The sequence below is a fragment of the Tympanuchus pallidicinctus genome, unplaced genomic scaffold (assembly GCF_026119805.1).
Source record: "Tympanuchus pallidicinctus isolate F22 unplaced genomic scaffold, pur_lepc_1.0 scaffold3, whole genome shotgun sequence".
NCBI lineage: Eukaryota > Metazoa > Chordata > Aves > Galliformes > Phasianidae > Tympanuchus > Tympanuchus pallidicinctus.
Window position 1 is genome coordinate 12,208,748 of NW_026294747.1, and position 13,812 is coordinate 12,222,559.

Genomic DNA, 13,812 nt, shown 5'->3' on the forward strand with positions numbered 1-13,812 from the left:
ATTAACAGGGCAAGTGTTGCAGGTTTCACTAACATAAACTTTACTGTGGCCAACAAAATTATGGGAGAACAAAGTTATGTGTCGTTTTCACGGTGTTCCGAGGTGGTTTCATTACCCCAGGATCCAGGTATAGTTAATGTAGGATTGGCAGTTTTACACGTGCACAGTGTTTGGAGATTGCTTAATTACAATAGGTTTTGTGATAGCGAAACACTAATTGATCTGCCTGTGTTGGGCTGTTCCTTTCTAGTTTTGAAGTGTCACTGCTCAGTAAAATCATATCTAACTAGTCCTACAGGTGGCTTCTTTTTTTCCAAGTATGACTTCCAATATGGCAGTAACAAAAACCTGTGCTACTTATGGCATGCAAAACATGATGACACTGTGTGACTTTTCTATTTCTATGACACTATTTTTCTAACAATTCTGTTAAATTACAAGTGGGTGTATCAGAACACAAATACTGATCCCTTGACTTATTTTTTTAATTAATTTGTCAATTTTGTCTTATTATTTCTTAATGAGCTTTCAATACTGGTACTGCCAAAGGACACAGTGAAGAAGTTCCTTGTAGAGCAGAGTGTTTTTTGTCACTTGCTAGGTTCTCTTATAGTGTGTTGATTGATTTAGAGCACTGTCAAAGAGGTAAATAAGTGATGAGTAATACTTGTTCTCTTTTACAAGGTGTTATTGCTGGAGCCGTTATTGGATGCCTTTTAGCTATATTGGCTGTAGTAGCTATAGGGGGTTACATATTCTGGAGGAGGAGAAGGTAAAGTGTTCATTATTTTGTTTGCTGTGTTAAGGAATATCAGTATGTCATTTCTGTATCTTAAAAAAAAAAAAAGGCCTCTCTTCCTCTGTTCCTGTTTTATCTGCTTTCACCATTTAAAGTACATTCTATTTAAAATCTTTTTTTGTTACAGATCAGAGTTTTTGCATCAGATTAGGTCAGTTACTTTGTTCAATCTATAGCTATGTCCAATGAGTTGAGAGCAGATTTGTTTAGCTCTTGGGAACTTGTGCATGCTTCTGAAGTTAGAAGTGAGCAAACATCAGATTGTTGTGCTAACAGACATTATATAGTTGTATCACAGGTGCTTTTATTAGAAAATATTCAGCAACGGCTCTTCTTAATTGCTTGTTTGTTTGTTGCTTGAACTTCTAATTCTGGAGTTTCCAAAAGCTGATTAGTTGTCTTAAGGTTTGAGCTGGTCTCCCACATTCTACAGAGGCTTTTTCCTGCTGCTGACTGTGTGATGCATCCCTTCTAAAGAGTTACCTGTAGGGTCTTTAGGCCATTTTTTCTTAGTTTCTGCACATAGTTGTTGTTAGGACAGGTTTCCTGTGTCCAGTAGCTATGGCACATGTATTTTTTTTCCAACTTCCACCTTCAGTACAACTGATACATCACTATTGAACATTAATGTTAGGGGTTCTGGGAGGAGTAGTGATTCAAGAGAGATGATGATGATGCAAATCCCTTGGATGTACTTTTTTCAGCAAACCTGTGCTTTGCGTTCAGGTATTTTGCTCTGGTTCCAGTAAAAAGATACAGTTCCGTTGTAAAACATTGGTGAAAGAATTACAAGGTATTTTAATTTCACAGCAGGTGTAAGGTTTGCCTCAGGAGTATTTTGTGCAGAGTGAGATGCCTTACAAGACACAGTTCTGAGCAGACACATGAAATATATCATCAGAAATCTCATATGCTTTCCTTTAAATTCTCCTATGAGCATGTTGTGTTTTTCTCTTCTCATAGGAAAGATAAAAGAAATACTGAAGTGTCTTTTTCTCCAATTAAGTAAGTCTCTTTAAATGTTTCTTGAGCTCAAGTAATACATGCAAAACTTCCCGTGTACCCGTGTAATGCTTGTTTTCTGTGCAGTTTCATGTGTGATTTTGCATGAAACCTGACTCAAGCCTGCAGACTGAAAATAATGAAATTGATAAGACTTAATGCTTGCTTCATGAATCAGCATTAGTTACACAAATACCCCATATAGTTTTGAAAAGTAGAATGTTTTCATGAAACACAAACCTCTGAACACACTGAGAAAACAAAACAGTCCAAGCTGTTGATAAAGGGCTTATAAGCAAAAATTTGCACTGCGTCCCATACTTTCCTTTAGTTTGTGGCTACTTTGAGCTGAGCTGATTGAGATGATGTGTAATGGTAGTAGATGGCCATGGGAGGGTAACCACAACATATTGAAAATCAGGGCAGTACAATTGAACCAGGTTATTGGTTCATGCATCTATTTATTTTATGAAAAGACCTACCCTGAGCATCCCATTGAGTTTCACCAGTGTAACTTTGATAGTTAGAATAAAATACGCCAGAGAATGAGGCCAATCTGATGGAAGGGGAGTACACACATAGCTGACCGACACCTTCTATCAGATCCTTTTCCTGAAGGATGCACCATTTTCTCCTCGGCCAGAACCGATCATTTAAATGCTCTGCCTTTATATCCTGTCTCCTGTAAATGCAGTTTGGTGGGTGCTACTAACAGTCATGCCTTTGTTCTTAGAATCGCGTAGTGAAATATACAACTGCATGTGTCTAATCAACCTTTTTTCTTTCCCTGCCTCGCTCTCCCCTGAAGAATAAAGAAGTAAGTAAACCATTTTTGTAGTACATTCACTGGATTCATGACTTATTTACTTAGTATCAGTCACCAATACAAGACTTTTCTCATTTCAGATCAAAAATGATTAAAGTAGAGAACTTTGAGTCCTACTTTAAGAAGCAGCAAGCAGACTCCAACTGTGGTTTTGCTGAAGAGTATGAGGTGTGTGTCCTCACTGGGGAGAGCTTCTTGGCTAATATTTTTGGGAAGCAAATTAGCTTCCCTTTATAGTGTGTGATGTTTACTGAAGGGGAAGAGAAGAAGGGACCCTTGTTATAGACATCATTCAGCTGCATGCATAGCATTCCCTTACTTGATTCAGCTCTAAGTTTAGTTGAAGTGCATGATAAATACTTCACATCCTGAACCATTAAATCTGCCTCTGAGTTATAGCATGGCCTGTTGCTCGAAACTCTTGGCAAGAGCTCCAAAGCATTTGCCCTAGTCGCATTACTGATGTTTGCACTGTGGGAATGTCATTTCACTTCTCTCCACTTTATTTCATCGTTGTTGGTTTTTTTTCTATACAACAAGATCCATCTTTTACTAATAACAAGTTTCTTTAATGGATTATGTGTGACAGACCACACATAATATGTTGAAGTAGATAATAATCATCAAAATATGCACAATCTTTATCGGTAACATAGATGATATAGTGAACCCTCAGCAAGTTTGCTGGCAACACCAAGCTGAGCAGTGTGGTTGATACAGCAGAAGGAAGGGATGCCATCCAGAAGGGCCCTGATGAACTCGAAAGGTGGGCCCTTGTGAACCTAGTGAGGTTCAGCAAAGCTAAGTGCAAGCTTTTGCACTTGGGTGGAGGTAATCCCAGATATGTATACAAACTGGGAGGAGAACTCCTTGAGAGCAGCCCTGACAAGGACTTAGGGGTCTTGGTTGTTGACAAACTTGACATGAGCCAGCAGCATGCATTTGCAGCCTGGAAGGCCAATGGTACCGTGTGTCCCATCAGGAGAGGGATGGCCAGCAAGGTGAGGGAGGTGATTGTCTCCCTCTCTTCTGTCCTCGTGAGGCTGCAGATGGAGTACTGCATCCAAGTCACACAGAAGGGGTGTGGAGCTTTTGAAGAGGGTTCAGAGGAGGGCCACAAAGATGGTCCAAGGGCTGGAGCACCTTTTCTATGAAGATAGCTCAATTGCTATGAAATGCAAAAGGCAGTAACCAACTGTTTGTGTTGTCGTTGAAGGATTTTGTGTTGTCAGGACTTCTCTTACGTAATTTTGTCTTTTCTCCTCCCTTGAAACTGCCATTCTCCCTCTTTTCAGATGAAATTCTGTCCCTTTCATTGTATCTTGTAGGCTGGTGCTCCACCCTGCTCTCCTCCCAGATTTTGCTTTCTTCTTCGGTCCTTTCATAATGTAACTTGCTCCCTTTCTCCCTGTAATGCTTTCATACCGCATGCTAAATGAGGTCTTTGCCTTGGGGTTAGAATCAGTTAATGCTGGTGTTGTGTATTTTTCCAAATTATTACTGGGTTCTTAAAGTCCATTTTTGGGCTTTAAACATGCTATTACTCCTCCATTCTGTATTAATCTCTTATCTGTGAACTTCGCTGCTGCCACCCTCCTGCTCTGTTTGTAAAAAGCTGATTGTTGTCATCATTTAGTCCAGTTTAACATGGCTGCTTTTACAACAAAGTCCGAGAGTGTTTGAAGTATTTGTCTGTTTCAGTTGTGTTTTATGTTTCCTAAACCAGAACCGGGTGCTCATGAATCTTTCTTTCCCTATAGGAACTCAAGTCTGCTGGTGTTCATCAGCCCAAATTTGCTGCTGAAATTCCTGAGAACAGAGGGAAAAATAGATACAACAATGTCTTACCATGTGAGCTACACTCTCGGGTTTTATGTCTTCTACTAGTTGAGATTTTAATTGAAAACCCTTGGGTTTGGCTAATTTTGGTTTTAATCCCAGAGGTTTTGAAGAGGAATTAGTTTTGCCAGTGTCTAAATAAATGAATTCAGGCTGTTCTTTTCCTTGTATGATCATCCTGTATGAAGTCACTGGACGAGGACAGCTAAAGAGCTTTCCCTCAAAAATGTTCTTTAAAAGAACTTGCTCTTCTAATCATCTCATTTTCATATTTCATTTATGAGAAGCTTGCACTTCAGATCTATTGGAGTTATAAGAAATATTAAGATACTGCTGGACAGCTTTGAAAACTACTAACCTAAGCCCTACCAGGCTGCAAAGGAAAGCTGCATCCCAGCAAAGGAAAGTGTTGAGGAAAAGCTGCAAGGGTAACAGTGAGTGCACTTAGCAGTGCTTCTAAGGAAAAACCTCGACTGCAATGGCATGGGAGAGGAATTACCTGTTTTTCTGTAGTGACTCAAACTATAGTGAATTTTGGGCAATGTATGTGTATGTATGAAAACACAAACCATGTTTAGGAATCTGTTTAATATGCTGAATTTTTTAATTGTCCAGACATATTTTTTTCTGAAGACATTCATTATAACCTCTCAGTTATCACTACTTTAGATTCCTAAAGTTACGTTCCCGTTGTTAGAATGCACGTTGTTCCAGAGCACCTTCTATTTAGAAACCATGTTAGAACTGAAATGTTTTGCTGAAAAGTTTCCAGTGCTTATAATCTTATTTTCCTTTTCTCTCTGCAGATGATATTTCTCGTGTTAAACTTTCAAATCCTAGCTGTGCAACTGATGATTATATTAATGCAAACTATATGCCTGTAAGTTGCTTCATTGATTGAAGTTAAAAATGCACGTTATTTTTGTGACGTGGGCTGAATAGATCATATGATGTATAACATCAGCTTTTAATGGCCCATTGGTGAAGGTTTGTGTATGTATACTTTTTTTCTTCCTAGGGATATAGCTCAAAGAAGGCATTTATTGCTGCACAAGGCCCTTTACCCAATACTATAGAAGACTTCTGGCGCATGATTTGGGAAAAGAATATCTACTCTATTGTCATGTTGACAAAATGTGTTGAGCAGGCCCGGGTATGGTATTTCTTTTTTTTTTTTTTTTTTTTTTTTGGTTAATTGGTTTGGGTTTGTTCATTTCTTTTTAATATTAAAATGAATAGTTGTATCTCTTCTAATTTAGTTGTTTCCCTAATAAGCTGGGGGGTGGCTACTCTTATAAACAAGCATCCACTTCCTGGAAGCTTGTTTTCTGAATTAAATGAACCCTTTTTTAAAATCTATTTTCCCTTATACCTGCTGATGACCAGAATAGATTGTCTCAGGTAGGTTGTGGAATCTCCATTTTTAAGGGTGGGTTCTTCTCTCTAAAGGATGATTATGGTAGATTTTCCTTCTCCCTTGGGATAGGCCATTAGGAGGGGTGAAGGACCTTCCAGTCCCACTTCAGAGGGGCATGTTATCTAAATCTAATAGTCAAGACCAATGTGGAGTCTCAGGAAACTATCATGCCATGTCTTGCTGTTTTTTCTCTGTGCTTCATTTTTCTGTGCAATGTGTTGAACCTTTAAACTCTCTTCTTAGACGAAATGTGAGCAATACTGGCCAGACAAACAATCTAAGAGTTACGGTGACGTTATTGTGACAATGGTCTCGGAAGTTGTTCTTCCAGAATGGACAATAAGGGACTTCAATGTAGAAAACGTGAGTAATTTGTCAGTTGTTAGTTGTATACAAGTATCTATAGAAGTGGTTTCTTGTGTCAAGGGCTTCACATGCCAAGCAACGCTGGAGTGACAGAATATAACAATTTCACAAAAACTTAGTAAAAATGGAAGTTATCAGAGAGAAAAGAATAAGAGCAGTTGCAAAATCCAGCCTGCTATTGGTTGTCACCACTTGCCACATCAATGATCCTGCAGCTCCCTGAGACTTGCCCCAAAATGCGTGCTTTATGCAGATACCTGAAATATTTCCCAAACAATGTGACCAAACAATTAGCCCTATCAAGACCCATCTCCATCAGCAAATGTAATGCAGAAGAGAAGATCTTGGAGTAAAGGAAAAATGAAATTATTGCAAAGTATTCTCTACTAAAATGGAAGGAAGAGAGGAATTGGAATAACGTAGATAAAATTACTGCACAATTTCTAATGGGCAATTTTAATGCAACCAAGTCTTGCGTAGTACTAATGACAGGAAGTGTTACTGTTTATCTTTTGAAGCACTTCTGTTTTCCTTTTTTCATTCTTGTTCCTCTAGGCTGACACACTGGAGAGCCACACAGTGCGTCAGTTCCATTTTACATCCTGGCCAGATCATGGAGTGCCAGAGACAACAGACCTGCTAATCAACTTTAGACATCTTGTTCATGAATACAGCAGTCAGAATCCTATTGACTCTCCTATTCTAGTGCACTGCAGGTAGGAAGAACGTATTCATGTTAGACATGCTTTCGTTGTGTGGAGTTTTAAGAACAGTTCTTTTTCAGTGTGATTTGAAATAAATGTGTCAAGTCTCTGCTATTTAAGGATACTCACCCTGCTGATTTGGAACATTTGTGTCATGCCTCAGAAACATGGCAGCGTTAAGTGTGGTGGCTGCTCTGAAAGTAATGCCTCGTATTTTATTATGTTGGGCCACAGCATCAAAGACAAATGTTGGTGGTATGGCAATAGAGGCTGAACCCTCCCACCTATATTCCATTACATTTTATTGCTGTGTGACAGGTGGCAGTAAAGGGGCAGTCTGACAAAATGGCATCTGACACTGAAGTGCAGTTGAAGCAAAAGTGTGGAATTGAATTCCTCCATGCAGAAAAAATGACACCCACTGAGTTTCACTAAAGCTTACTGAATGCTTATGGAGACCACCCATTGGACATCAGCACAGTGAGGCAACACATGGTGCATTTCAGCAGTGCTGATGGTTACAGTAAGTCACTTCTGCTGGTGCAAATTTTTACAAGTGTGGTGTGGAGGCTCTACTTCATCACTGGTGGAAATGCATAGCTAATAGTGATGACTGTGTTGAAGAATAGTAGCTGATAATTTGCTCTATCAAATACTGTTATTATGCTCTTTGTATCTGTTGTTGTTGTTTCAATGGAAATAAATAGGAGGCATTACTTTCAGAGTGGCTTATGTAGATAGCAATGACACAGTGTGAAATTTCATTAGAATGGGCTCTCTTTCCTAGCCTGGGAAATTTAGGTGAAAGAGTTGCCTTTTCAAGTGCATTAATATGTGATCTTGTGCAAGCTGCAAGCTTGGAAGCCCAGAAGGATGTCCCTCCTCCCCTCTTGGTCATGGTAAAGACCATCTCTCTGGACTGAACAGTCCACACAGTCCACACAGACTTGGACACTTGTGCCATTGAAATAACAGAGAACATTTTGCTAACTTCATTTGCTTTTCATCAGACCACAGGTGAGCTGGTAGTTGAGAGAAAGCAGTAAATAACTTCTCTGTGTCCTTGCAGTGCTGGTGTTGGGAGGACAGGAACATTTATTGCCATTGACCGCCTGATTCAGCAGATTGAAATGGAGAATACTGTGGATGTGTATGGAGTGGTGTATGATCTTCGAATGCACCGACCTCTAATGGTGCAAACTGAGGTAAGACTACTTTTTATCCAGCGTCCTGTTTCTCAAATAGGCACATCTGTCCAGAAAAGGTAGATTCAAGATTGTAGCTCAAAACTACAGGATGATGAGACATTGTGGGGCAATCTGAAATCGCCCTTATTTAAACTTCTCTCCTACCTGCCTCATTTCTTTCTACAAAAGTCCTTGCAGCCACGAGAGTTGTACTGAAGTTTGTAGATCTAAGCACTCTCATTACAGGGTAGTTTGAAGTACTGGCATTTTTAAATAGAATCATATCTTGAAAAAGATTTTTTCCAGCTTGTTCTACCTTTTTGAATTTAATTCTGGCCTGTAGCTATGAGGATAACTTTAAGTCAAGGGGCCTTTGCATGCGTCTTTTTTGTTCTTCAGGAACATACATGTTCCTGTTGGAACTACTGCTTTCATCTGAAAACGTGTGTGGATTAACTCAAGTTGATTTGGAAAAGTCTGTAAAATCTTTGTGAAAATCTTTTAATGAGATGTTAAGAGAGGCAGTAAATACAATCCTAGTGTTTTTTTACTAGGGGTTGCTTAGATGATATCATGAGATCCTTTCTAGCTCCATTTCCTGTGAAGTATACCTTTCAAAAACAAACTGTGTGATAACCTCCAGTGCAATGCATCCAAAAAGCAAAACTTAGATTCAGCAGCAGGATTACTTTCCAAATCAGTCATTTGCTAGAATTGTATTATTCTCTTTATTACTTTTCTCCCATAGGACCAATATGTCTTCCTAAACCAGTGCGTCATGGATATTATTAGATCACAGAAAGAGAAGAAAACAGACCTTATTTATCAAAACACAACAGCAATGGCAATCTATGAAAATTTCACACCTGGACCAGCTTTTGGGAAGGCTAATGGCTATCATGCGTAACCAGGACACAACGCAGTCTCCAGGAGTTGCTGTCTGTGCATGAGAAAGGGAGATGTTCTTACATTTTCCAGGATTGTGTGCAGTGTCTCGTGTCTGGTTTCTCCAGTTCTGTCCTCATATGAAGAAGTGATCTTCTGGAGGAAAAAAAAAGACAATACTGGCAGGAGCCATGGATCGATAAAAAAGAAAAACTATTTAAAGTTAACAGAGGAATTCTGATTTTTCTTGGGAATTTAACAGTACTGATAGGTGAAATAGCATTTGCAGTGCGAACAAGGAACTAGAATTTAAATATTAAAATAATAACACAAGCTTTTTATTACAATTTTATATGATTTCATTTACAGACAACAGGCTTGTGGGCTGTTTTAATATATTTAATTATAAGTTTTGGGAACATATTTTATCTGCTGTATCTGGTTACCTAGCTAATAGATATGTGCCTCTGTGATTTATTTTTTTTTTTCTGAATTTTCCTTTTTATTTAAAAAAGGAGTACAAACACCTCCTCCAAATGGACATTTGTACTTGGAAATTGTGCCTTTTCTAGTTGCTACTCTAGAAAAAAAAAAAAAAAAACAAACAGCAGAGATTCTATTTTTGTACTGAAACTCTTGAAATGAGAACACAGATTTTTAAATAAGGCTTATGTCAAACTTAACTGTAGTTGCACTGTTGGCAGGACTCTCCAGAAGTTTGGAGGTGAGCTTTGTTTTTGCATTTCACCACAAATATCCCCTGCCTTAATGTTTTGGTGCCTCTGCTAGAGGAAAAGGAGTGTGATGTGTCACTCAGAGCTTTAACTGTAGTGAAAAACTGAGCAAGTGTGTACATGGATGTGTGTGCAGGGGTGTGTGTGGGTGTGTATGAAGGACAGAATAGCTCCTCCCTGGTCCTGGTTGATATTCCTGTTTTTATACAATGATGATTTATTTAAAGGTGCAATATATGATTTACTGAATAATGATTGCTCTATTCTAATAGAGTTTTACTCAGGTTCGTGTCTTTTTATCATTGTTGTTGTTTTTCCTCAGATGTATAAATCTGTGAAAATGCTGAACTAAGTTTCCAAGTGTCCAAGCGCTCCCAAACAGATTGACTGGCTTTACTGATACTACCAAAATGAATTGCACAAAATTCTGCTGTAAAGACCAATTTCTTGCTTGTTTTAGCCATTCAGAACTGAAGCACATCTTACCCACCTGCATCTCATTAATACAATGTAATTGTTTTATAGTTGTTTGCAATGTACTGCTGCTGTTATTTTAACTGGTCCTTTTAAAAACAGAACAAACGTGCGGAAAACCCAGAGTTGCTGATTTTGCAAGCCAAGGATTTGACGAGATTGATTTTGCTGGTACATGACTGCTAGACTTATGAAGGCATTACCAATGAAGGACTTCTGAAGTACTTTGGAGGGCATGTAGGGTTTTTTTGACCTTTGGATCATTGCACTGTTTGCATCGCAAAGGAATATGAAGTTTTGGAATAGCGCTATAGAAGAGCTATCAAGCGGTGAAAATCTTGTGAAGGGTTTAATAACCAGAGTCCCTGGAATTCTGCTGCTTTTTTTTTTTGTTTGTTTGTTTGTTTCTTTCTTAGTTTTTGGCAGAGTTGTCAGAAATAGCTCCTATACTTAGAATTCAGGAAAATCTAGGAATTCCTGGTGCAGAGCTGTAACGTTACAGGTAACCAGAGGAGCTCGACAACAGTGTGAAACTGTGGTATGTTGTGCGAGCAAATCTGGAGGACCAACCACAAAGTGCTTCAGCTTTTTTTCTCATAGCAGCTGCTTGTGGATTCTTGAATTTTTTTTTTCTTCCTTTTTTTTCTTTTTTTCTTTTTTTTTAAAATCAACACGCACACATAAATACCCACAAAAACAAGCCAGATCCATGAGGTTAGTGATCCTGCCTAACCCCACCCAAAATGGTGTTCCACATAGGGGATCTCATAGAGCTCACATGACAAATAAGCCACTGGGACCAAAAAGAACCATTCCAAAGGAACTGGGAAGGCAGAAAGTCTGCCCTTTACAGTTACTTTATTTCTTTCTGTCTTCTAAATATTACACATCTGTGCAGAGCACAGAGTCAGTATTCATTATTCCTCATCTCCAGGAGCTTGTCTGCTGCTTCAGAAGACCCCTCTTTTATACAGCGTAGAAGAGGGGGAGATGAATCCTACTTTGGATCCTGCCTTTGTATTATGTTGCAGTGGAACCTATGAAAACTAACTAGAATAGGAAGCATTTCTGTCTAGCCGCCACCCATATAGTCTTGCAGAAAATAGAAGTATCTAACCCATTGTTTTGATGTTGGAAACAGGTGCCAAAATTTCACTTGTCATCATCTAAGGGGTATCCATTTTTAATGCAATGGCATTCACTTCAACAATTCTGTGATTTAATTTTTTTTCCTGAAAGTGAATCGTTCTTGCAAGGGACTCAAGTTGAAACTAAACGACCTGCTGATCCCAAATAGAAGTGGAAAAAGTTGGTAAGGCTTAAAATGTTTTAGACAGAGTTGGATTTACTGTCAATGTGAGTAAGTTGGAAACACCTCATAGCATATGTCTGTGGGAAGAACAGGATTGCAGGAAATCCTCTATTAGGGATCTCTTGTGGATCCCTGTTGGCCAAGACTTGAATTCCTGCAGATTTTTTTTCACCGCATTCTGAAGTTCTCTGTGTTGCAATTGCTGTGACCTGTCTCTTCACCCAGTGTTTTCTCTTGCTGTTGCTTATCTACATCTATTCACTTTCCAGGCTCAAAGTTCCACTGTGTGGTAATTGCATCTCCTGAATTTCTTTTTCAGCCTTTTTCCCATTTGGGGCCTGCTTAAGAAGGGAAAAGTTGATGTGTTTCAAATAAGTGACTGTTAGTTAAATATCTTGAAATGATGTACAAATTTTATTGTTTTCATATTTGTTGTACAGGAAATTTCAGCACATGTCTAAAATGTTGGTTTTTTTAAATTTGATTTGTTTTTAAAAATATAAAAGTAACGATTAAAAAGCATCATCTGGAGCACTTTCTGTCATTTTTGCTTTCTTGGTTTTCTTTTCATTTTCTTTTGAAAGAAAACTAGTTTGCCAAGGTACCTGTATTGCATTTAGAAAGGCTTTAGAGTTGGTAAAGAAAGTGGGTGAAAAACCTCTGAGGTGGTGTTTGAGTTGTGTTGCATCACTTTCAAAGCCAAACAGCTCCCTAAACAAGTCAACAGGTCACTAAACTCTGTCACTAAGATTTAATTGGCAGGATCAGGACCCTGACCTTTCTCTGAACAAAGAGTTTGGTACCATGTAAAGGAACAAAGCCTTCATCTAAACTCCATCAGAAGTTTTCTATTCACAGAGATGACCTTTGGTGAGAGCCAGTGTTTCTAGCACTCAATTACTTCCAGAAAGGCACAGGATTACAAATGACCCAACTGTAGGTGCACACGAAACATCTCAGCTAAGTCCAGTTCTGTTAGAATTCTTAGTCTCCTTTCCTGGTTGTCATCTGAATCACTCCCAAGGAAAATCACATGCCTGAAGGGTGGTGCTGGCACTCAGCATCTTTCCAGTTCATCACAGGGTGCTGATGCTTACTGTAAGATCGTGTGACCCTACATGGCAACCGTGCTGCTTTTTCTGAAATGACTGTGGTGAGATGTGAAGAGTGAGATGATTATCCTGTAATCTTCCAGTGGGTGCATGTGCCAGGCACACGATGCTTGTCTGACCACTCTCAGTGAGCCTTGTGGAGGAGGGAAACCACGTTGATGCATCTTCCATGCAGGACCGGTAGCAGCTGACTTCCATTGCCATGGGCACTGTGCTTCATGGAGACCTAGGGAGCAAAATTCCTCGCTTATTTCCTTGCATCACGTAGGCTTCTTGTTTGCTGTACTGAAGTTCAAATATTTCAAACTGTTCTGGCTGCTCCTGTAGACCATGAGGCGTGTGGAAATCTATCCAGTGGTGCATTCTCATAGCTTTGGAAATACCACTACTGCTGTTTCAGCCATGTATAGATTCTAAAAGGTGGTGAATTGCTATAGAAGCTACTGTGACTAACGTGCCCGTTTAGAGGTATCCTCAATCTACTAATTCTTTAACAAACTGTTCACATTTATTCGCTTATAACTGAGTGACAGAAATTTCATCTGGCAGAATATGTCTCTTATCCTCACATGCTAAGCCAAGGAAGGACAGCATTAGTGCAGCCTCATTGCACGGTGACTGATTGGAGTAATTCAGCCAATTACCTCTAATATGCAATGTTCTGTGCTACAGTTCTTCCCCATCTTGTATCTACAATGAAATTCCATGATTTTTCAGCCTGATCTCACGAACGTTTCTTGCAGATAGATAGATGTTAATTCAGTCTTTCCAGCTGTTAGCAATCTGTTCAGGTGAGTAGAGTTGAGCTTGTATATTTGGAAATCATGTTTTATACCTGGTCTTGTACAGTGGAAATGTTAAGTCACAGCTTGAAGCAGTGATTGAGAACTTAATTGGAAGGCAGGTCCAATCCAGGGGAACTCAGGTATATGCAACATACCTGAGTGACCAGAAGGGGTGGAGCCAGGATCTGCTCCTTTCCAGACCTCATCTAAGGGTTGGCAGTAGAGGCAAGGGCATCTTGCTGGAGGTCCCTGTGTACCTGAGGCTTTCTGAAGGCAAGCCGTTTCTTTTCTTTCTGTGTCTGCTGCTATTGCATTTGAACAAGTTCTCACTTGCTGCAGCCTAGGATTTTGCAAATACTCCTCATTGTTG

The 13,812-nt window shown here is 39.2% G+C and overlaps 1 protein-coding gene across 4 annotated transcripts in view; it reads left to right on the forward strand.

Annotated features, from left to right (window-relative positions):
- PTPRJ (protein tyrosine phosphatase receptor type J) overlaps positions 1–12,079 on the forward strand; it is a 70,720-nt gene extending 58,641 nt beyond the window's left edge. For all 4 annotated transcript variants that reach the window (XM_052693228.1, XM_052693231.1, XM_052693232.1 and 1 more), the window contains 11 exons: positions 9–127; positions 685–772; positions 1,763–1,804; positions 2,708–2,795; positions 4,388–4,478; positions 5,273–5,346; positions 5,485–5,619; positions 6,127–6,246; positions 6,805–6,965; positions 8,023–8,158; positions 8,889–12,079. In XM_052693228.1, the coding sequence (XP_052549188.1) occupies positions 9–127; positions 685–772; positions 1,763–1,804; positions 2,708–2,795; positions 4,388–4,478; positions 5,273–5,346; positions 5,485–5,619; positions 6,127–6,246; positions 6,805–6,965; positions 8,023–8,158; positions 8,889–9,047 (1,213 nt within the window). In that variant the 3' untranslated portion in view covers positions 9,048–12,079. The remainder of the gene's footprint in view (positions 1–8; positions 128–684; positions 773–1,762; positions 1,805–2,707; positions 2,796–4,387; positions 4,479–5,272; positions 5,347–5,484; positions 5,620–6,126; positions 6,247–6,804; positions 6,966–8,022; positions 8,159–8,888) is intronic.
- The last annotated feature ends 1,733 nt before the right edge of the window (positions 12,080–13,812 follow it).